Genomic DNA, 25,759 nt, shown 5'->3' on the forward strand with positions numbered 1-25,759 from the left:
ATAACCAATGTTGTGTCACACTTAGCCATACTGTACAGAAAGATGGCAAGCTTGATCACGAAGCTACTCTAAATCAATGTGTAGTGAGGCCTAGCCTCATATTTGGCTGTGATGTTCCTCAGAATCAGGTAATGCAATGATACTGGCTATTTAGGCTCACATGTAAAGAGTGACCACCTAAATGAGGTGCCACAAGGGCTTCCAGTGCTGATGGAACTGCATCTGAACATGAGGCAAGAATGAAGTCAACACGGGGAGGAAAGTGTTGGGCTGGCATTTTACCTGTTGTCAAGCTCCCATGAACAAGCTGCTGACTTTGTATTGTGGGGAGTATTGTTTAACATCAAGGAGGATGCACAGATGCATTAGATGCTACCTTGAACAATAGAATATCCCCTTCATTCACAATCAATTAGCATCTACACTCAAAGGCATCATCCATTTCAAAAGAGGGCCCTTGAAAGGTTTAGTGGCTCTTTTGTTTGCAATCTCTAGAGAAAGTTTACACTAAGCGTTCAAACAGCTCTCCCAATACCATGCAATGTATACTGAAGGTGTGCCATTGAGCCAGCTTCTACTTTGACACATCAGCGTGTGTTTACTGAAGGGAGCTCCACACTGAATGTAGGATTGCTGAAACAGTCCAGACACTGAGCTGTCATCTTTTATCAAGATCACTGCGTAAGGTCAGGGCATTTATCAGTGCTCAGGTCTGTTCACTTCACAACTTTGAATTTAAAGTGAACCTTTCAAGTACTACCCTATCTTTTACTTTTCAAATCCAGACATTTTCTGTCAAATAACATGGCCAAAAGCATTTTCTGCAAGTGTTTCATGCTGGAAAAAAAAATAGGGTAAACCTAGGGAAGTATGCAGAGCAAGCAAACATCTCACAATGCCTTTTTCCCTCACTGATAAAGGACTTGTGATTCCAACTGTCTTGTTTAGGAGAGGGCCAGGTTTCCTACTTAGTTGTCATTACCAATACAAACGCACCTGTCTTTTATGGTTATTAAGCTGGTCTGAGGCTGGGCATGAAGAACATATGTTCTAAAATATAATGGAAAAGACAAGTATGGTTTTTAACTTACCAATTACTTTGTAGCTTTTGAAATGTTAGTTTCAGCTTTTTAGTTTAGCAATAGGCCATGCACACAGAAATCTGAATTGACACACTGTTGTAACTGTCACTTGATTAAAATCTGTTATATCTCGAATTGCTCCCAGTTCATTGCCCTGAAATGTTAACTCTGTTTCTCTCTCCACAGATACTGCCAGACTTGCTCAGTATTTCCAACATTTTCTGTTTTTATTTCAGGTTTTTAGTATCCTCAGTATTTTCCCTTCTGTAACTGTCTATGTTAGATTCTTTAATCTAGGAACTGCTAGGTTGATGTTGATGTGATGTTGCTTTCTTAATTATATTATTCGATTGACTCTTTGAATCACAGAAATGCTACAGCATAGAAGGAAGCCATTTGGCCCATCATGCCGGCTCTCTGAACGAGCAATTCGCTTTACGTCCTTCCCAAAGGGCAGGATCCAGTACTGGGCACAACACTCCAGATGAGGCCAACCTAATGCCTTATACAGCTCAGCATAAACCTTTGCTCTTGTACTCTATGCCCCTATTAATAAAGCCTAGGATGCTGTATGTGGTTAATGGGTGTTCATCGGGCTGGAGGAAGGTTTGTAGTACAGTGTAATAAACTTGGCGTACCACACAGGTTTCTTGTAAGAAACAGTAATCTTTATTTACAGACCTCCTGATGAAGCTACATGCTTGTACTGAGCCCAAGGCTAGAAAGTTCCACCCCTAAGATTATCCACGTTTAGGGCTGATTCATATGTACAGTCACATGACCCTCATAACAGTACAAAAGGTTTTACTTACAATTACTACATGCAGTACCCCAGGGGTCAGTGTTGGGGCCCATGTTTTTCCTGGTATATATTAATGACCTATCACTTGGTGTACACGTAGGGCACAATTTCAAAATTTGAATTGTGAGCTATGAGGTGGACAGTAAAACTTCAAAAGGACAAGTTGGTAGAATGAGTGGACAGGTGACAGATGAAGTTCAATGCTGAGAAATATGAAGTGATTAATTTTGGTAGGGGGAACATGGAGAGACAATATAAAATAAAGGGTACAACTCTAAAGGGGTTGCAGGAGTAGAGGGACCCAAGTAAATATGTGCATAAGTTATGAAAGGTGGCAGGAAAAGTTGAGAATGCGGTTAATAAAGCATTCAGCATATTTCTAGAAGTTTCCCCACTGCTGAGGTTAAACTGACTGGCCTGTAGTTGCTAGGCTGATCTTTACACCCTTTTTTGAACAATAGTGTAACATTTGCAATTCTCCAGTCCTCCATCACCAACCCTGAACGAATGGAAGAATGGAAATAAATGGCCAGTGCCTCCACAATTTCCACTCTCATTTCCCTCAGTATGCATCTAATCTGGTCCTGGTGCCTTACTAACTCTAAGTACAATAACCTATTCAATACCACCTCATCAATTTTAAATTTTTCTAGCATCTGAATTCCCTCCTCTTTCACGATGGCCTGGGCAGCATCGTCTTCGTTGGTAAAGCCAAATGCACAAATATTCATTTAATACTTCAGCTATGCCCTCTGCCTCCATGTGTAAATCACCTTTTTGGTCACTAATTGACCCTACTTCCCTTTTACTATCCTTTTACAATTTATATGCGTATAGAAGACTTTGGGATCCCCTTTCACTTTAGCTGCCAGTTTCTTTTCATACCCCCTCGAAACCTTCCATATTCAGCCTGGTTCTCAATGTATTTTCCACCTGACATTTGTTATAAGCATACTTTTTCTTATTTATTTTAATTTCTACCTCTTTTGTCATCCAGGAAGCTCTGGATTTGTTTTGCCCTACCTGTCCCTTTCAAGAGAATATACCTTGATTGTGCCCAAACATTCTTTAAAGGTAGCTCATTGTTCAGCTACCAGTTTTCCTGCCAACCTTTGACTCCAATTTATTTGGCCCAGATCCATTCTGACCCCACTTTCCCCCAAATAATTATTCTTGCACTGGATTGTTCTTTGTCTTTTTCCATAGCCAGCCTAAGCCTTATAATACAATGATCTCTGTCTTCTAAATGTTCTCCTACTGACACTTGATCTGCTCTTCTTTTTAATCTTGACAATGGTACATTTGACAGTAGTGCGTTCATCATTCTGGTGGCGAAAATACAATAGGCACACACAATGAGGTTGCATGTCTATACATTTATCCACCAATTTGCAGAGAATAGACAGTGCCTATCTTCTCCTTTATAACTCCTAAAAAATGATGTCTTCCCATTTTCGTGTATTAGATTAACAAATGGCATTAAATAAAATGTAAAGAATAGGAGAAATTCCCTATTTGTAATGTGAAGTGAATAAGCAAAAATGAAATGACAGTACGCATCCTGTTTGATGATTGGGTCAGTGGCCCAAAGCATTTGAAATTTTTGTTTCATCTTTCCCCATCCCCTGCTAATTTCCATATTGATTGTCCTTAAAAACAGGTTAGAATTGGTCTCAGGGATGTTAGTTAAAGCCATCAGACATGTCACACCCACTCTTGCATCTCAATCACTATGTAGATTACACAGTCACAAAAATACTGTCATTGCCTCCAATGGGTTAAAGGCCACACAGCTCTGATGATTCTTAATTGAATACAAGCTTTTGACACAGTATGTTGCATTTTTGTTATTGTAATTTAAGCAAACAAATGATTATCCAACACTTTCAGTCATACTAATTGGCCTGTTAATTGGTGCTCACTGAACTTTCTCCATTTCATTGAATGATTAGACTTGATGCTAAATGTTGACACATCTGTGGGCAAGAGACTACTGTCTATAATTACTGTTAATGCTAAATAAATGTTAGTTAATTGGAGGTTTCATTGAATGCACTATTCTTGAAAATGCTGAATAAAATTAGTTATTTAGCCAGCAATCTGACTGTGAAGAAAAGCTTTTATATGTATGTACACTAAATGACTTGTTTTTAAATACCTAGTTTTACAACAGCTTGTGAAATCTGACTTGTTGAATATCAGCAACTGTATTTGGTTTACTCAAGATTCTTTTTTTCTGTTTGATGTTATAGTTACTTTGGAAGAGAGATGAGTAGGCTCAGCATCTGGATAGGGACAGGGCGGTGGTCGGGGCGGTGGAACTTTGTGTATTTGCACCAACAGACACATGTCATTGGGGCATGGAGCAAATATTCACCGTTAAAAATTGAGGAAATGTTCCCAAAATTTCTCACTTCCTTTACGTCAGTCTGCCAATCTCTGTGCCCGAGCGCACCTCAGCATGTTGTAATGATCCACACCCACTTCACAAGCTAAAGAAAACTGTACACACATATATCCTGCAGTCACACTGGCAAGAGTAGTTAGGAATTTGAAGTTTCACACACCAGATGATCCATTGCCTCCTCTCCCTGGACTTCTTGTCCCCAGGACTTGAGTGCACATAATTGTATTCATTGTAAAATATGCCGCTTTCTATCTTCTGGATTAGGATATAATCTGTTTCTCTTAAATTGCTTAATTTGTATTATTAAATACTGAATTCCACTTTGCACAAAAATAAAACAATGCGGATATTGGAAATCTGAAATAAAAACAGAAAATGCTGGAAATACTCAGCAAGTTTGGCAACCTCTGTGGAGAGAAAAACAGAGTTAAGGTTTCAAGTCAATGACCTTTCATCAGGTCCCAATTTGGACTCTATTTAATGTTGCATAATTTGAATTTCATTTCAAATCCATCTGAATTACTAACAGCAAATTATTTTTTAAAAAATACAATATTGCAATGAGTGAAATTTCAAGAACCTCCAATTGATTGGCTCACCCCAGCCAAGGCAATAAGATGAATATGTTGCTTATGCCTTCCAAAAACCATGCCTCCTGGAAGGATCATCCTCCAAATAACATTTATGCCACACTCCCTGGCCTTCTGAATAAAGCTAACAACACTGAATACTTGGGCAGTTTCATACTGCGTTCTTGGGATTTGAAATCATGAAAGCTTGTTTCATGATACCCCAGTGACAAACTATTTTTGCATCAGGGAAGATTTCAAAACTCTAGCAAAAGAAAGCAAAAATGTTGATGTTCAGACATGAGCTTTCATCAAAATTGGCAGTTCTGGCAGATCGGATGAAGGGTTATGTCTGAAATGATAACTTATCACTTCTCTTTCTAGGTGCTGTGCTTGATCTCCTGAGTTTTTTTCCCAGCATTTTTATGTTTTTGTTTCAATTTTCCATGATCTGCATTTTTTTGTATTTTGTTCAAAAATTCCAGTCACAGATATACAATTTAACTACCTCAGTTTGTTCCACATGAAGGGAAACCTACACCAGCTCAACTCTGACCACCCACATCCCCATCCATGCTGTGGGTTCCAGATTCCATAATCCAGAATACAATGTGCTGTAAAATGACCTATACAATGTCACATAGCATTATTACAAAGCTTCAACTGTAGCAATTAGATGTGTACCATCCCATGTTTCAATTGGCAAGTAAATGTTTGCAATATAGGAAATTTGCTTATGGTATAAATCAGGCCCATTCAAGACTTTAGGCATGAAAAGCCATTTTAACCAAATTATGTAGCCTGATAGAAATGGGAAAGAGGACACTTAAAGTCTACTAATGAAACTGAATTCAAACAAGTTCTAGAGCTAAGAGGGCAATTTTAGATTGAGCACTATCAAAATGGAGGATGTCCATTGTGTTGATAGGTGAGAATCCGATTAGAACATGTACGCACACCTATGGGACCTCTAGTCAAGAAGTTGAAAGACCATTGAAAAAGACATAGATAAAGAACAATGTTGGAAATAATCTATTAAGTCACACATTGTCTTAGAAAAAAACAACTTAATAAGACGAATTTAAGGGAATAGCAAATATGTCCCTCTGGCTAAAACATATTAATTACTAAGTTGGTTGAGTGAATTTGACAATTAGCTGCAGCACATGGCATGGTTCCCAATGGCAGGCGTCAATTCTCCAGCTGCCACCCGGTGCTAAAGGCAGGTTAATTGCTTAATGACCTTTACTGCAGTGGAGGAGGCTGGTTTTGGGAAGACCTTTTAAAAAGGGCTTACAATCTAAATTGGAGCATATAACAGGCTTACCTCATCAAGGTCAGGCCAACAGGTTAAACTTTTACGTCCTCAAGATATGGTTACACACTAATAACTGACTGAAAAGTATTACACTGTATTGATTTTGTATGCTTTACTCCCATGTTCGTTTAGCTCTTGGCCTCGATGTCTTGCCAATGCTTCCAGGTGAAACACCTTTTGACTTTTTGCCAGTATTGTCAAAGACGATTATTTTGAAAACCTGTACATACTGCCACAGTGGCACTCTGGGGCAACTAGCCAATACCTACTAAATACAATGGGGTTAAATTTGATAGTCCCTGAAAATGGGGATTTGGATCGTAATGCAGTGTCAACTTGCACCCGTTGATTCTGATGCAGGCACCATGCCAACTTTGTGGTAACTGCTAATTTGCAGGATTGCTACATGTGGCCAGTGCTAAGCATGTTGTTGAGTGGCTGCACACCTCAGCTGGGGCCCAAGCTCGTGCAAAATAGACACCATTTAAAGCTAGCCTGCACTACTTAAGGCCAGCCTGCACCACTTAAAAGGGAGGTGCGATCTAGCTGGAGTAGGGGTTGTACTCTTTGTGAAAGAGTGTCCGAACAGGAAGAAGAGTGTATTGTGGTGTTACTGGGTAGAGAGAATTTTTCAAGATTCTCTGACACTTCAATGCAGGCCTTGGTGAGGAGGTAGAGAGGGAGGAAAGATGTGCTTTATCCGAAGGAAGTCAGGGGGCTCTCCAGACAAACTGTGCAACAGCAATGGAAGCAGATGGCAGTGGTGGTCAATGCCAGGAATCAAGCCTGAAAACTTTGAACTTCTTGCAGCATTGCGTCTACGATGTCACATGAGTGTTTAAGGTCAGTGAAGTCAACTTTTAATCTCAAATCCTTACAACTGCACAATTGGTCTCACATGTTGATCAATTCACCACATTGCCTTCACTCACATACCAACAATCTTCATACATCAGGACTCACAAATAACATTCATAGCTTCTCCTCACCCTCAGACACTTAGCACTGTTGCAAGCCTCACACCCATATCTCACAGTCTGCACGCACTGTCCACTATTCAATCATTATGGCCACATCACTCAAACAGACTGCAGCACAATTACTGAGTTATACACTTTAAGAATTTGCTTAGAATTTACACATCTGTTTCATACTAGGTCATAAAGCAGTCAGGCACATGGGGCGGAATCTTCGGTTGGCAGTGAGGATCTTGCCTGCTGGCTGGAGAGCTGGTGGGAGACCCACGCTGCATCTTCTTCGAAAGGCCCACTGAATCTTAATCTGGCAGATCCAGAGACACCATTGGGCCTTCCTCCAGAATTAAGTCCCTGGAGGTGAAAGTCCTGCCCGCCAAGAGCTGCTGGGCAATCAGATCGACAGCACCATGGAGGAGGCTGTGCCGGTCATCAGACAGCAACCCCCGCCCCCACCCAGCAATCCCAATGCCCAGGAGAAAGGTAAGTAATTGAGAAGAGGAAGGAGAGTTCTTGGGGTGGGAGTCATGGGGAGAGAGTGGCAGGGAGTTAAGAACCAAGGGCAGGCGGTGGTTCTCAGGTGGTAATCCCCTGCCGAATGTCCATGTCCTTGATCAGGTACAGAGTGCCTTTGATCGAGGGAACCACCAACCCCCCCACCCCCAAGTGAGAGGCAGCCTGCAGTCTTCAATCAGTCATGCTGGCCGCACGTTGGCAAGCCTGCCTGGAGCTGAGTTAATCACAGCAGTGGCGGGAAGAGGCCCTTAAGTGGTCATTAATTGACCATTTAAGAGTCTTAATTGGTGGCAGGGTGTAAAGGTTGACCATTGGCCTTTCTGCCCTGAACTTAATTCTGGTGGAGGCAGGAAGGTGGTAGGGTTTGGGTTCACCACCAACCTGCCTAATTAAGTGTCCCTCCCGCCTCCAAGCTTGCCAACTCTGGGAGCCTAAGATTCCGACCAAGTAGAGAGGAATATAGACAGCTGTGACTATAGATCCATATAGATAGTTGGGTAGAGACATCTAGCTTATTTTGTAATGGCATATAGCGTATGTACTGCATAAATGAGATTGATATTGAATTTTCGGAGGCAGCCAAAGAATTAAAGCTTACGAGTCAGGAAACCATAGGAAATTAAACCTTCACAAATAACAACTTTAAGCAATAAGTGAATGTTACACATCAAGTAGCTATGAACGGGTGCCAGTCCCAGATTTTGGTGGACAGTTACACTAAGGACAGGATTTTCCGCACCCATCCACCGCCGGGATCTTCCGGCCTCGCCACAAGTCAATGGGCTTCTGGCTGGGACGCTGCCTCACCCACAACAGGGCTGGAAAATCCTGGCCTTAGTTGCATTATGTTAATGCCTATCATCATTTTATATTCCTTCATCTTATATTCATTCTATATGATGCTTCACTATAAATTTTTTTAGGATATTATGTTGGCTACAGCTGTTATCAGCTCTGTCATACCTCGAATCTTCCCTTTTACAAAGCATATTTGTCTCTCTCCAGGCCCTTATCACAATACTCATATTTAGCGATTAACAGTTCCACTCATTCCAAATTGTAAACAAGGACTGCAAAATCCAGAACTGAAGATACATCTTTCAAGAATTATTTAACACTCTGCAAGCCAGTAGTTGGTTACTCGAATGGGGTGATAGTTGTTGGCAGTTTGAAGGGATCCCCAAAAGCTCTTTGCTGGTCTGTATGTCTCTGCTGAAGGCAGGAGCTCAATCCACGGATGCCGTGTGGAATCTTGTCTAACTGACAATCATTCATGTATGAGTCTGAACAGAGCGTTGTTAGGCTATTGAGAGTAGGGAGCACCACAGTAAAATCCAGTCCAATGTCAGCAGTGGGTCAGTTGGTAGTACTCTCGCCTGTAAGTCAGAAGGTTGTGGGTTCAAGTTCTGCTCCAGAGACCTGACTAGGAAGCCTCAGCTGACACTCCAGCTGAAGGAAAGCTGCCCTATTGGGGTGCCTTCCTTTGGAAAGTCGAGGCCCCGTGTGCCCTCTCATGGCACTCTTTCAAAGGGGAGCCCTGGCCAATATTTATCCCTTAACCAACACCATTAATACAGATTATCAGGTCAGTAACAGATTACTATTTGTACACTCAGGTTACGGGTTCATTCCCCATACTGGCTGGGGGGGGGCAAAGATGTTCTGCCTCAAGGAACGCACGTATCTTTATTTTTCCTGTCCTATTTTCAGCAGAGCCTTCTGGGCGCATATCAGCCTTAGCACTCACCTCCATCCCCACCAGCACCCTACCAAACACCCTAGATGGTGAATATGGTCATCTTTACTTTGACAGGCGAACAAGAGATTTGTAAAAGCTTGCATTGTGCAAATCAGCTGCCGAGTTTCCTATATCACAATGGTGACTATATATCAAAAGTCCTTCATTAACTATAAAGCACCTAGGAACACTGTGAAAGGCACTAAATGAATGCAAGTCTTTCTTTTCACTCAATGGATACCTACATGCATTCTTCCAGTAGGGGTCAGTGGATAGCTAATCACAAATGGGGACTCTGGGTAGTTATATTACCTCTAGCTGAAAACACTTAAGGTAATTGTCGTGGCCTGACACTACCCTGTCTGTGCTCAATTAGCTGAGCACCATAAGATAAAAAACAGAAATTTCCTCCTCTGTACAATCCAGTTTGAATTGTTACTGTACATAGGCTACATAGATTCCAGTTCCTGTAAACCTAACACTACAACAATGGCTAGTGTGGAGCAAGCACAAACAATTATTCAGGAAGCATCACCCAGAATAGAGAATAACCCACATACAAAACTTCAACTTATAAAAATTGGACTTCTAAGTCGCTGACCTGATAATATTTTCAATATTGGGCACAGTAAAACGAAAAAGGAAGTACATAATTATTAAAAAATGGGGAGCACTTTAAAGTGGCAATTAATGTAACAGAAAATATTATATAATTAGATCCACATATTCAAAATTGGAATTCAGGTCAACTGCACTCATTTGTGAAATTAAGTCTTTTTTCACTCAAGCATTTTAAAGTGAGTGCTTCATTATAATATATTTCATACAAATCTGTATGGAATCACAGATGTCTGGGAATGTGACAACAGTTAGGTGTAAAGATCTTTAAACAAACAGTACCCAAATCAAGAAAACATTTCTAATAACAATAGCAAGAAATAAAGTTTAAATGCTCTGTATAATCTTAGAAAAAAGACCCAAAGGACAAAAATATTGTTGCCTCATGCATCTGCCTTGAAGCAAACATTTAGACTATTTCTTCACAATTAGACTCCTCTCAAGCACAATTTTCTTCAATGCTAGGACAGTGAATACAAGTTCCCTAGAACAAAACAGTTGCCGTACTTTCATTGATCTCTGCATCCCCAATAAAAATTCCAAGAGTCCAACCTTCCAACACCTGCATTTACATTTATCTCTTGTCACTTATGCTGGCAACACAAATTAACACATGGCGTGAGGAAAACACTCATGAGGAGAAAAAAAAGGTTATTTTCATGGAAATAAGGGCAGAGAAAAATATACTAAAGGCCTATTTGTGTGTGTTTCCTGGCAATGTTTTTTCTTATAAAAAGCTGCTGTTGATTTAAGGCCACACAAAGAAACCTTAATCCTTTCACAGGAACTAAATCACCTCAAAAAACTGCAGTTGGATAAAGAATCTCTGTCAAGCATGGCCATTCACAACTAAATGGATGCCACAAATCAAACTGTATGAGTAAACAAAGATGAGAATGTGGGAAATACATTCAAATCCAGAAAGAAAGCAGGGGCAAGAGGAAAGGCCTTTTGTTCATCAATCATCCCTTGCTTCTACAACTTGAGAGCCCTTCACCCTAGTTACCAGCAATGAAGTAGGAATGTTGATTCACTGGTTGCCCTCTTTTATACTGGCTGCAAACCAAAAAAAAAAGGAATACTCAAATCTGAACGCTTTCTCTACAATTAGCAGTTTAAAAGTGCCACTTTGCATATGGCTTAAGGTCAGTAGGCTCGTTAAGGAGACAGCCGTTGGTAAGATGGGGGATGGCCTACCTTTACTTGTGGTCGTATTGAAAAGTTTCTCTGAAGTGGCATCCGAAACCTAGAGGAGAACAAAAAAAGAAAGTTTTTGATTAAATGATTTTGATTAAAGGAAAAATTATAATTCCAGAGCAAATTAGAGCAAGTATTTTTCTATGTAGTTACTTCAATCCTCCACAAGATAGAGCCAGAGTATTTTTTAAACTGCATTTAAAGATTACACTTTAAGATAATCTTATACATCTTTTGACTACATATTGAAAACCAATACTTTAGCATGGAGTGCAATAAATGTAATTTTGTTGTAGGTTTTCTAACTAGTTGCGGCATATTGTACTCTACTAATCACCATTTTTGTTTGACTAGACAGCTTCACCAATGTTGGAACATTCTGGACCTGAAGATCTCATCATCCAGCTCAACGTTCATACCCAGAGATGCAAGCTCCACCCTTTTTTACTTCATTTGATACAGACTCAACCACTTCCCCTAGTTCACACGTTACAAATGAAGAAACATTTTTCTTGAATAAACTTATTGAGTTGTAAACATCCACAAATATTCATGAAAGTCACAAAGCAAGCTCAAGACATGCCTAGACAGAGTACAGTTTTTGTCTTCCGCTCCCTCCCCCACTCCCTCCCTCCCCCACCTCACTCCCTCTGCCTGCATGCAACTTAAACCTTTAACCTAACCCCATGGCACAGGGTCACTACATCAACAACAACTGTGCTCCCAATGCACCTTTTTACAAAGAGACCCAGTTCCAAAAATAAAGCAGTTCAGGAAACAAATTATTAAATTCTAAATTACAAGTGGTTTTCAAGAATACTAATCATGTGAGAATATAAAATTAAAACACACAAAATAAATTATAAACTCAGATTCCTCAATGGTCTCTTTCTCAGTTTCTTGGGACAAAACACTTATTTATAAGTGATGGACATTCTGAAGAGGAATGTTAAAGAAGAGGGACAAGAACTTCCAGCTGCCAAGCTTTTATTTGACACAAGATGTTTTTTTATCGCAACTCAAGCCCCCTCTCCCTTCTCTCTAGGGGCTGTTGGAAATCCATCGGCTCCCTTATGTCATTCCATTCATGCAGTAAAGTCCATCTTGGGAACTAGAACATTTCATGAGTCGAAGAGCAAGCTTCCCTGGCAGGAGGGCGGGAACAGGGGAAGAGCTAGGTAGCTGGATGATATGCCGCCACTTGGATACACATGTTAGCTGCTAATTATTTCCCAGTCCCTGCAGTTCAAATGGCCGATAAGTTGTCACTTAGAGCAGTGTGGCAATTGAAGTGGTACAGTGTTCTTGATCATCTATTATCAGCAACTGCCAGGGTGCAGCAGTATCAGGTTCTGTGATAAAGCACCAGCTTGACACAAGTAAATCATCATCCCCTTGCAAGAAGGCTCTTTCCTCTCATTAAATGTAACCTTATCGCTTGAACACTGCAATCCTTTGCAAATGACAATGACATTTAATCTAATTTTCCAACAAGCAAACCTGACAGCACCCTCGTTCCTTTCTGACTCCTGAAACACATAGCCTGACAGAAATTAATCTGTCAATCAAAACCTGTGAAAGAGGACAAAAAGAACCCCCCCCCCACCGCCACCACACCTCCCATTGCTTGTCCGCACATGAAAGACTGATGAGATAGCCAAACGAAGCTCAAACTGAAGCTCACATGCTAATTACTGAACCCATGACAGTTTAACCGGAAGTTAGAATGGCTTCTGAAGGTTAAAGGTAAAGGAATATTAAAGCTGTTGTGAACAGTGTTCAATTACATGCACAATTGACTGGGGTAGCAATATAAATCGGATTCCTTTCTTCAAAGAAACAGAGACAGGCTAATAGAAATGCTACTCACTGATGCAATATCTAATTTCCTTTATGTCCTGGTTTTGCACAGTACCATTTCATTTGAGTCAAAATCTCTTTGCTGTCAATCCTTCATTGGTTGCTATGCCAAGCATTCTTTACTCTGCACCTATGCAGATTATTCTTGTGCCAATCTAATGACCTGATAATGCAGCTCTATTTCTGTGCAATCATCTTGATCCTAACATTATATTGCCTTCTGGCAATTTTCACCCTTTTCTCCTCTCCTGAAGATCTTGTGTTCTTGCTGCTCAGTGGTTCTATTGGTGCCTGTCTCTCTCTCTCTCTTTCTCTGCTACCTTGACTAAGTGGATCATATTCATCGTGATCTTTAAAAAGTGTCAACAGTCCATTCAACCATGGGAAGTGGATTACAGCAATCTGATTCTACCTGGCATCGACAGGAGCAACTTCCAGCAGGGTATGGTGTCCCATCTTTATTGTAAGGTCAGTAGTTTGTGTAAATAGGAGTTACTGTGGTCAGAATTTGAAGCTGCAAACAGTTGGCCCTCTGTTGCTGTACTAAAAGGCTCCATTAGTATACACACATGATCACATAAGCAACAGTGGCCTTATGATACCTATTCAAGGAACTCTTAGTGTGATGGTAAACAGTGCGTGCCAACAGGCAGCTTCTCATGGTGGGTATCACAGCTGAACCCAAACCTGGGGAGATTAAGAGTTTACTTTTTTCCTTCCGCAACTCAGGAGGCCAATGGTGGCAACTAAATCTGAGGCTTTCCAATAGTATTAAATTTTCTGTGCTCTCCCATTAACGTGCAAAGTGATGGACGTGGATGAGGAACATTGGACCAGGAGGAGGCCATTCAGCACATCGGGCCTGCTACACCACTCACTTAGATCCTGACGTATCTACACTTCAGTTCCATGTTTCTGCCTTTCTTCCACATCCCTTGGTATCCTTACCCAACAAGAACCTATTGAACTCAGTCTTGAAAGCTCCAGTTGGCTCAGCATCCAGTCTTGTGGTACAGAGAGTTCCAAATTCATACCACCTTTTGTGTGAAAGAGAGCACTGAGAACTGCCTATTGGAGGATTACTGATTGCTATAAAAGTTACAAATAATTTGTATAATTGATAGTTAATTTTGATGTATTCTGTTCTTTTGAGTGGAACATTGAATCTTTTGAAAAAGAAAACAACCTCAAGATTCAAGTTTACATTTACATTTCTCTCAGGGTGACCAAATGTCCTGGATTTCCCAGGACGGTCCTGTAATTTGGCTTCTCTTCCCACGTCCCAGGAAGGCCTGACCCGGGACATGTTTTGTACTGTATTTCTTCTGTCTGAGATTTCTACTGCAGGCGTTATTTCTGCACATGCATTGGGCACGGCAAGATTGATATTGTGTGTTTAGGGCTGTCCTGCGTTTGTTGAGTGGCAGGGCCCAAGCTGGCAGCATCAGAATCGGAGCAGGCTTTGCAACTCTCAAGGAGTCACCAGCATTGCCACCCGCCATCCCCCCGCCGCACCCATGGACTAACCACAAGTCCCTGCCCCCATTCCAAAGGAATCACATGGCGAAGTGTCCCTCAATTTTTTTTTTCACCCATAGTCACCTTGATTTCACTACATACAGCAAGTTCACAATTTCAGCTAGTGTCAAAGGGCTAAGACTTCACACACTATATTTTTATATATATATATATATAAAATGTATATGTATTATATAAAAGAAATATATCCTCATGGCTAATTTCTAAAATTTAAAAAAACTGGACAATGGCTTTTTAAAATGACTGAAGCTATGTTTGTGACCCTGAACAAAAGGAGCTATTTAGCAGATACAAAAAAGTTTACAACTTGTTGTCTCTGGAAAAAACCCTAACGACCTCCTGTGGGCTGCAGAGATCAAATTCAAAGGGAACTATACAAAGGCCATCCACATTTCATAAGCCAGGCCTGGCCAACCAGAGCCAATTCGTCTGCTAGGCCAAAGGACCCCACAACCTTCCTTTAAGACTTAATGGCTGGAACACTAACAGTCTCAGGGACCCAGACAAAGGAATACACCCCCATTTGTCAAAGCCAGTGTGGAGAGGTGGGCATCAAGTAACATGGCCCCTAGCTGGTGATATTGTCTTGTGGAGCTGCAAAGCTCAGTCTTCCATCTACCAAGCAGCAGCACAGAAAAGGGGCTCATGCCAGGCTGAATGCCTGGCCCCATCTACATTGTTTCGACTGGAACTTCTGTACCATCACCTGCAAGACGGATTCATCTCTGCGTGCCTATCTCATTGAGAAAGTCAACTCTAATGGAGAAGTGAATTATCCAGCATCAGTTCAGCCTGCTGACCTCTGTGAAGGAATACACCATGGGAGTTCGATTCTGGACCCTGAACAAAAGGAGCTATTTAGCAGATACGAAGAAGTTTACAACTGTTGTCTCTGAAAAGACCCTAACGACCTCCTGTGGGCTGCAGAGACCAAATTCAAAGGGAACTATACAAAGGCCATCCACATTTCATAAGCCAGGCCTGGCCAACCAAGTAAAACAATAATTCTTTTCTCTGTGGTCTTTGCCTTGTAAATCTTTCTTTCTCCATCCGTCTTTATTGTATGAGGGGACAGGGGGCTACATGGTGACCCGCCCTCCCACGTTCTGAGTATGTGCAAATAAACTAACCCTTTGAGTTCATCCTATCACGAGATTGCTGTGGGGTTATTAATAGAAAATTGGGTCACACCAAAACGAGGGGTTGGGAAATACACCACCACTTATTAAGGGGGAAACAAATCAAAACACCTTTCTGCTTACGGATGGGTGGAGAGAGGAGAAATCAGCACTGTTTAAATTACCCCTTGCCGTCCATACTACCAGACTGTGATGCAGAGGATTAAATGTGGTGTCTGCCCTTAAGATTTAATGAGGAAGAAAATGAAAAAACCTGATCAATTGATACTAGGAAGGCCCACTGGTTTACTCCTTGCTCTGTGTTGAGTGTGCTAACCTCAGCTGAGACCACAGTGAGGAGACCATAATTGGCTTCGGTGTCCTTTCCCTAAGCTGGAGACAACAACAACCTGCCTTTATATATCACTCTTATAATAGTAAAACATTCCAAAGCCCTTAAAAGCAGCGTATTCGAACAAACTTTTGCCACTGAACCACGTAGGAGATATTAGGACAGGTGACCAGAAGCTTGGTAAAGATGTAGCTTTTAAGAAGCATCTCAAAAGACGAGAGCTAGAGATGCAGAGCGATTTAGGGGGGGGGAATTTCAGAGCAGAGATCTCAGATAGTTTTAGGGATGAAGGAGATTACAGAGATAAGGATGAGCGAGGCCATGGAGGGATTTAAAAACAAGAATGAGAATTTCAAAATCGAGGTGTTGCTGGACCAGTAGCCAATGCACAATTAAAATTGCAGCATTTAACTTTTGTAACAGTTAATCAGGTAGTTTTAAAACAGTTTAATAGAACATTTTCAGTAAATATTACAAGAACCTACATGCGGAAATGTTGCACAAATGCTCAAAATGCACAAGTTCATCCCATTCAAATTCTGATTACTGGGCCAAAATTAAATGAGAGTATTTTTTACATGCACTGGCATGATGGGTGAATAGATCAGTGCAAGCTTCCTCCTCCTAACTGTCTTTAGCAATCCCTGGCTATCAGGAACACAAACACAATTCAAGAGGTAAATGCTCTGACAGCGAAGCTGAACACGTTACAACAATTGCTGCCTTTCAAATGAACCATGCAATTTTCCTCAGGACATGGTGAAAACGCTTTTAAACATACAAATCCCTATTTAAGAGTGAGGAGAAGGACAAGGAGTTTACCGCACAAGTCTGGAGCTCAAGAAAGACATTGATAGAATAGATTCAAAAATCAAAATATGAACAAAATGCACAGCCACGTAAAATCTGTAAACTACAAATGAGCAAAAAGCCATGGCAAGTGGATTAGTCAGGAAATCAATGCAGAGAAAGTTTGAAAATACATCACATATCGATGGGAACTTTTCATGAAATCAATCTTTTGTTTTTAAAATTGGAGATGCGCACCGTTACCCTTTGGATTAATTTTTGGATTATTGATGTATCTAAAAATCATTGTTTTAAAATTAACTTTCATGTCAAAATAAATACCATGGTGTGATTGTAAATAAGTCAATTAGAAGTTAGTGAATGATTTCCTGAAATATTTATTTTACACCACCACATAAAAATACTCATTTAATTTTTGGCCCAGTAATCAGAATTTGAATGGTTCGAACTTATACATTTTGAGCATTTGTGCAACATTTCTGCATGTGGGTTCTCGTAATTTTTACTGAAAATATTCTATTAAATGGTTTTAAAACTACCTGATTACCTGTTACAAAAGTTAAACACTGTAATTTTAATTGTGCATTGACAAATGTATTGGTCCCAAAATTTATGGGGATGCGGGGAGGATGAAGCCAAAAACAGTCGATGAACCTGGCAAAGCCGGAAACACAAGAGGCTCATTCGAATTTAATGACAGGGCCTCTTAAGACTTTTTAGCTCTAGTTCCTGTCCATCAGTTGGACAAATGGATAGCCTGGCTGGCGGGTGGGAGAGAACAACGCGGCAAGATTGTGTTTGATAATAGGGTGCTGAGAGAGCCCTGTAATTGGGGTTGGGGACAGGGAGAAGAGACCCATGATAAATGCTGATGGAGAGGCCCACGATTAGGAGAGGAAAGGCCGAACACTTCCTTCAGGGGTCAGGGTGAGCACCGCTGCTGCTCCTAGCCCACAAGGAGTGCTGGAAAAGACACTTACCCTGTAGAATCAGCAGCTCCCACCTGCCTTTCACATCAGGTTTCCCGACATTGGGCTCCAATTGCACTGTCCAATTTATGTGTGAGAATTATTTTTCTGTTCCAAGGCAGGACTTCCAGAATCTGCTGTGTAGGCAGACACATGCATGACATTTTGGGGATGTGTTTCCCATATTTAATCTTTAACCATCGCCATCAGCCAGAATAGATAATACCGAGGCCACTGAGTTCACATTCTTTTTAGCACCAGCATTAATTTGAAAATACAATTAGAAGACTGCATTTTACACAAAATTCCAATTTTTGCAAGTATTTTATCATATATATCATATAAAATCTGTAATATTTAATCAATTCTACGCACTTAGACCATTGAGCTACTGACTGACATAGTAAAACATGTCCAACAGTATCGACAAAAGCAAAATACTGCGCAAGCTGGAAATCTGAAATAAAAACAGAAACACCTGCTGGTAACACTCAGCAAGCTGGCAGCATTTCTAGTTGGAGAAATACAGAGTTAATGTTTCAGGTCTGTGACCTTTCATCAGAACTTCAAATGAAAGGTCACAGGCCTGAAATGTTAACTCTGTTTCTCTCTCCACCGATGCTGCAGGAGCTGTTCACCCCAGTTTCGCAAACATTATTTGGGTGGCTCTTTTTTAAATTCATTCTCCAGATATGGGCACTGTTGGCACGGTCAACGTTCATTGCCTTTGAGATGATGGTGGTGAGCTACCTTCCTCAAACACTACAGGTCGATGTGGTGAAGGGGGTTCCTGGACTTTGACCCTGCGACCATGAAGTTCCAAGTTAGGATGTTGTGCGACTTGGAGCTGATGATATTCCCATGCACCTACTGCCGTTTTCCTTCTAGCTGGTGGAGGTTATGGGTTTGGGAGGTGTTGGCGAATGGACTTGGCGAGTTGGTGCCATTCAACCTGTAGACAGCACACGCCGCAGCCACAGTGTGCGGATGGTGGAGGGAGTGTATTTTTCAGCTGGTGGATGGGGTGCCAATCAAGTGTTGTACCTGAGGTCAATTTATTCAAGAAAGAAAAGGAGATAACAGAAAGAAACTGGGAAAAAAACACAATTAGTGGTGGAAATTGAACTGCTCAGCCTGCAAACATTGGGTGTATGGAAGATATCTATCAGCTATCCTTTTGCTTTGGAATCTATCAAAGGTGTAAACAGCCTCATGCTACACTCAACTGATTTCATGTTCTAGTCGACAGGTCAGTGTAGCTGACAGACAGGAAATCTGATGGAGTCCAACATGCGTTCTGTGATGAGATTCAAAAAATGCCTCCAAGAAACAGTCACTGAAATCTAGTGCAGTTATCTCACTACTTTCGCTTCCACAATGCTTTTGAAAGGAGCGACGCCAACAGGGATTACAGGCTTGGAAGAAAGAAACTTCTGCTGACAAACAATCAGCTTACGATGTTCTTGGTCCTCACAAAAGTAACTCATTGAAGATGGCGAGTCCAAAGCTAGCTGAAAAAAATATTGTTCCGAGGAATCTCAATCCAAAGTTTTCTCACAACAAAAGTGTGTTTTGTATCAAAAGTCCAATTTCTGACGCAATTTTGGCATCGGTCAAAATTTTCCATTCCTGTTGGCAGTGGATGTGCTTGGCAGCATGAGCGGACAATATGGTGAAAAAGCCAAAAATCCATTTTATGCCATGGTGAAACCAGGTTGCCACCGTCCAACGCGGGAACCTAATTTCAATATTTTAGCATCTCATCATCTTGCCTGCCCACCCGAATCGTCCCCCCCACACTGGATCATCCGGGCACATCAGTGTGTTTCATAATTGAACAGAAATGATGTGCATCTGGTGAGCCGCACTTCTCTCAGGACTTCAAGATTTGTTTGCCTACCTTGCTTCAGGCAGCACTTGCGGTCGTCAGCGCCAGGCTTCACAGGCAGCACCACATCACTTTTAGGGGGGCTCATGGGCAGGTCGCTACCTACCAAATTAGCCATAAGGCAGGAGGCTTTTCAGTGGCTGCAGGGCTAGGGCTTGCTTGGGAAGAAGTGGGCTCAGGTAAGGGAAGAGGCTGCAGGGCAAAGACTGTGCTGGGGAAGGAGGGTATCCCAGGGTGTGTGTGGGGACACAGGTTGAGGCAAGTGGCCTCAAGATGGTGAGGGCTGAGGAGGCAGTCTCCAGAGGAAATGAGGCCAGATGGAGATGTGAGGGTGTGTGTGAGAGAGTAAGTGGTGATGTCTCTTGTGCTGGCAGCAAGTGAGATGCCCAGTGTGACAGGCTTGTGAATGTGTGAGCTTAGAGTGATGCGTTGGTTGCCTTACCCTGGCGGCACGGATGAGATCATTTACCCTCTTTCTGCACTGGATGGTGAACTTCTTCTGTACAGCGTTGGCACTGACCACCACTGCCACAGCCTCCCAAGCCGTAGTGGTGGCACTGATGGGCCTCCTGCGGCCAGAGCAGTGGTAGAGGACATCGCGGGGGCCCTCCACAGCGTCCAAAAGGCATTCCAGGGACACGTCAGAAAAATGGTGGGCTGCAGTCTTCTTGCCTTTTGGGACAATATTTTCTGTGCAGCAGTCCTGGGCTGCAAGCATTGAGAGCTGTGCATGCAGTTGCAATTCCACGGAAGCAGCAAGGTGAAGGTGCGGAGGGCGAATTGGAGGAAGCCCGCCAGCAAAACGGCGTGTTTTTCATGACTGCATAAATAATGAGGTGAGAGGGGGCAAAACCCGCCATTGCGGCCGGAACTATACATTGCTTTACACGCCCGCGACAATACTTAGCGCAATTCTGGGACGATTCAACCCATAGAGTCTTAACAGACTGGATATATCAGCACTATCAACACCATCACTAAATTAACTGCCCCACTAAAATCAAGGGTTCACATAGTAAATTTTTGATAACAATACAAACATTACCCTGTTCTGAAATGTTTTTCTGATAATAGCTGATGATCATTTTTGAGTTTCCTGATGTTTTTTTAATGTAGTCCCCAATATGAGGTGGATTTTCCTCTTAAGTTTAAATGAATTAAGGAGTAGTTTAATTTGAAAAAAGAAATGAAAGTATATCCTGCCAGAAAGAACGGTTCATATTCATACATCATCCTCAAAGCACTTTGCATAAAATGAAGCATTCTGAGGTGCAGTAACTGTTGTTGTTTGGGCAAATGCAGCAGCCATTTTGCATGCAGCAGGATTCCATGAAAATCAGTGAGATGAAGGATCAGTCTGATAGCAGGAATTGCAAACTGAGCTAGGGTGCATTCTTGGGTGTTCGAAGGAACGATACATAACTTGCAGCTTTTAGATTAAAATGTTAGGAAACTGGAAAACACACATGCCACATTAAATAACATTACAGTTAATTAGTTTTGTGCAGAATAACCCAAATCGCAGTCAAAAAGTTTAGGTTGGAGCCCTTTGGAGATTTAGATTGGATCTAGTTCAGTCCAGTGCAGAGTTAAGTATCCTTCAGTACAATCAAAACATAGTTACTAATGGCTCACTTTTGTCTTTAGGGCAAAGGGGAAGCACCTACTGATCAAAAGTCGCAAATGAATTTATATCTTTAATGCTACGTTTAAATTCAAGATTATCCCAAGTGTTATAGGGTGGGTGCTCATTTGTTCAGCAGTTCAGGTTAAGGAGATTGAAACCAATTCAGTTGAGGAAATCTGACTCAAAAAAGTCGGATTTATATAAATCTAAAAATTTCAAGGGAAGTTTCGGTATAACAATGTGAAATTTCTCAGGCGGTATTTAATGGGGGCGGCTGGGGTCTTGCCCATCGTCTGGAGAGCCAGTGAAAGCCTCACATTGCTTCCTTTTGGGAAGGCCCACTGAATTAAGTTCTAATCAGGCACTTAGCTGGCCAAGAGTATCCCAAGAGTTATATGGTGGGTGCTCACTTGTTCAGCAGTTCAGGTTAAGGAGATTGAAACCTATTCAGTTGAGGAACCCTTTGCTTTTCCGGCTTCTTGCATGCCAATGTCTCCCACCTGCCTCTGATGATACCAGCAAGGAGGGTTAGGGTCTGAAGAAGGGTCAGAGGGACTCGAAATGTTAACTCGGTCTCTCTCTCCACAGATGTTGTCAGGCCTGCTGAGTTTTTCCAACATTTTCGGTTTTTATTTCAGGTTTCCAACATCCACAGTATTTTGCTTTTATTATACCTGCAAGGAGGTACTAATCGCCCTCTTAAGGGTTCAATTGGTGGTGGGGCGGGGAGGATGTCCATGAGCCTTTCTGTCCTGGACTTCATCGGGGCAGGGGTGGGGGGTGTCCACACCAGTCACTTTCCGGCCTGATTAAATGCCCCCACCTTCAAACTCACCTCAGGGGAGGGCATTAAATTCCACCCCACATTTTTGCACCCTAAGACTCATTTTATACAGAAGGCTATTAATTTTTAAATATTCCTCAATGGCTTTCTTCCTATTGCACCACTTTTACCTTAATGTGTTTGCAGAATAGTCAGCAAACACGCTGGCAAACGATGGGTTAAAACATACTATAAAGGCCTGCTTCAGCTTCTGTGTTCCTCCACTGCTCTCGACAGCAGGTTAAAATCTGCCTTCCATGTACTAAACCTCTACTCACTGAAAGAGGCAGTTACTGCAGAGGAAACAAGTCATTACTTGTCCAACCTCTGTGAAATACAATCAGAACCGGCTCCCTCCCCCCCAACTCCCCCCAGGGTCTGTGGGGTTTGACCTGAAGAAAAGACCTCCCAGATCTGGATGTCTGCAGGCTTTGAAGTCTTGTGCCATCTCCGATCCCTGTGGAGAGCCATCATCAGACCCCTACTTTCGCTATTTAACAATCACATTCAGCAGGCTCTCTTCTTGCAGGTCTGACAGAATGAACTCTGTGGGGAGTTTCTGGTGGTTGAACATTTCAGCCATGTTTCACGCCAGGATGAAAAGCTCCATGGTAAATGCACTGAAGCAACTGAATGCAGTAAAAGTCACAGCTCCTGAAGGCATTTCCTTTTTGTTTAGTTTTCCCCTTAAGACTTTTCAATGCAGCCTATGTTCCTTCAGATGAGGGAACGGAAGAGTCTGGACCTGGAATCCCTGGATCACCTTTTATCAAGAAAATGTAGTGATCGGCCTCCAGCTACAGCATTCTTCCCTTTGAACCAAACACTAGTTTAAATTTTGTCTAAGTTAAAATGCCACACTTTACAGCAACACTTTGTGTCTGTCATGTTTGTCACCTAGATTATAGCCTCTGAAGCGGCCCACTATTTTTGCTTTTGATTATAGAAGACTGCCTTTTCCTCCTTGCCAGTACGCCATTTTGACTTTTTCTTTTATTTTTTGCTATTCATCAATTACCTTCCCCGAAAGAAAATCTTCCCAAATTAAATTTCTGCTCCAAACATTAAAACATTCATAAAGAAATTACATTCCGGGGACGCAGTCACCAAAGCAGTTCCTCAACCCACCACACACACCGTTGTAAAAATAACGCCAATCACACAGCAAATACAGAAGATATTCACGAAACAATCCTGAAAATTGGCTATTAACTCAGCTGCCACAATATCGCCTTCCACAAACAAAACCGTAGGGCCTTTAAATATCCTGGTCGCTTCCCCTGAACTCCACCCCATTCCCTCCCCCACCTCCCACCCATATCCCACAATCTCCACTGGCTAGCTGACTGCAATCAAGCTTTTTCCAATCAGCGATATTGTAACAGCAGTAACTCATTTATTTTAAATGGGCTCCTGCCAGCATCAAAATAATACTCATCAAAAAATCTGAGATTTCTTGTTCAGAGGCCCATTGCAAAGGCCTTCATGTAAACAAACAAAATGTGAACCCGCAGGAGTCCATCTCCAATGTAGGAGATTACAATTCTCAGGCGGCATCATGCAGCTAGGGCTCTCTTACATGTATAAAAGAATACACTTCTTTCTTTGTGCAATAGTCTCTGCTATGGAGGCAGCCACCCCTGGTTCTCTCTCTTCTTTGTGCTGCATCAGTAGCCTCAGCCCCACTCCTTTGCAGTCTGTGCCACATTGGCAATCTCAGTCCACTCTCTCTAAGTCTCGATACTACACCAGGGAGCCAGGTCTGCCCCCTCCCACTGTTTGTGCTACACCATTGACCCCAGCCCACTCCAATGCTATACCAGCAGTCCTGCCCAGCCCAGCACAAACCTTCCCACTCTCTGCTGTATCAGTGTCACCAACCAGCAGCGTTCTCTGTTCCCACACCGCACTACAAATGCTGTAAGGAATGGAGCAAAAAAAATTGCTGCGGACAAACAAGACAGAAGGATAAAAACTGAAAAATGCAGGTGATAAAAGGAAAGTGGAAGGATGCAAGATCGAAACAGAAGTGAAGTTGTGAGAGGGGAGATAGAGAGAGAGAGGGAAAGAGAGAGAACATACGAAAGCACACGCATTAAAGCACAGAAGGCAGAAAGTGCAAGCACAGCAGGAAGGAGAGAGAAGATAACACACTTATGCAAGAGAGCATGGAGGGAGAGGAAGGGAGAGCAAGAGCTCCTCCTTGAGATCCACTGCTAATTTACTATATGTAACAGAAAAGTGCAATGTTCTAAGGCTTTTGAACATGGACATTTCCATGGGGTAGAATTTTGCCCTTGATGGGTGGGCGGGCCCGACCGACTTGGTGGTGGGCGAGCAGCCGATCGCCGCTGCCGAAATGGGCCCCACCATTTTACGTGGGTGGGCCAATTAAGGTCTGCCCAGTGTGCCGCCCGACGGGAAGTGCTATGCACTTCCTGTGCAGGCGGGGGAGGGATTCCCCAACTGCGAGAGTGCGCTCTTTCAGGCATGCGCACGAAAGACCGCACATACTCCCGAGGCAAAGTGCTGCCTCAGGGAGATTGCTGACAGTCTGTGAAACTCTAAAAATAGAAAAGTAAAAAAATCATTAACATGACCCCCTCATGTGAAAATGTCACACGAGGTGGGACATGTTAATGAAGTACACAAACACTTTATTAAACTTTTTAAATTCTGATATCAAACCTCATCCCACCACCGGATGAGGTTTGTAAAAAAAAATCACTCACTCGCCTGTCCGTTGGGCCCGTGCGCTGAGCCGAATTTCGCACGGGCCCCTCAAAATCCTGGTCGATTGGTGAGTTAATGGCCTTAACAAGGCCTTTAATTAACAGCGGGCGCGCGTCCCACTGCATAGCGCGCCCGCAGAAACATCGCGATGCCGCGCGCTGACATCGGGACGCTCGCGCGACATTTTGAACGCTGGTGTGCAGGCTCCACCACCCGCACGCCAGCCAGAAGATTCAGTCCATGGTCACCATTCAATGACCTTCACTGATCAGCTAGCAAGGAGGTTAGTTATATCCCCAAGGCAGAACCCTTTTACACTTTAGCACCATGGGGTGGAATCTTGTGGAGCCAACAGGGATCTCAGCTACTGGCTGAAGAGCCGGCGAGACCCCCCAGGTCGCCTCTTTTAGGGAAGGCACACTGCATCTTGTTCCATTCAGGCACTTGACAGTGGCGGGTATCGGTGGCGTAGGGGTGCGTAGCGGTCTCATCTGCCGAGACCTGCCAGGTAATCGGAGGCCAGCAGCTCTATTGAATAGAAGCACCATTGGGAAGGCAGTGGCTGCTGCAGATATATGACACCCACCGAAAGCCTACTGGATCCCAGTCCAGAGGTGAGTGATGGAGGTTGAAGAGAAGGAGTTAGCAGCAATGGCAGGGGGTGAGTCTCAGCAGGATCCCCTTCCTAATGCCTGCTCCCTCAATCAGGCACTGAGTGCCTTTGAATGAGGGACATGTCCAACCCCCCCAGCCCTGTCTGGGAACCTACATGCAACCCCCACCCACCACCACCACTTAAGGGCCCCAATTGGCAGCAGGG

At 42.6% G+C, this 25,759-nt stretch overlaps 1 protein-coding gene across 4 annotated transcripts in view; it reads right to left on the reverse strand.

Annotated features, from left to right (window-relative positions):
* auts2a (activator of transcription and developmental regulator AUTS2 a) overlaps positions 1-25,759 on the reverse strand; it is a 1,158,583-nt gene that overhangs the window by 145,059 nt on the left and 987,765 nt on the right. For all 4 annotated transcript variants that reach the window (XM_078548599.1, XM_078548600.1, XM_078548601.1 and 1 more), the window contains exon 7: positions 11,222-11,270. In XM_078548599.1, the coding sequence (XP_078404725.1) occupies positions 11,222-11,270 (49 nt within the window). The remainder of the gene's footprint in view (positions 1-11,221; positions 11,271-25,759) is intronic.

The sequence above is a fragment of the Cetorhinus maximus genome, chromosome 9 (assembly GCF_964194155.1).
Source record: "Cetorhinus maximus chromosome 9, sCetMax3.hap1.1, whole genome shotgun sequence".
Taxonomy (NCBI): domain Eukaryota; kingdom Metazoa; phylum Chordata; class Chondrichthyes; order Lamniformes; family Cetorhinidae; genus Cetorhinus; species Cetorhinus maximus.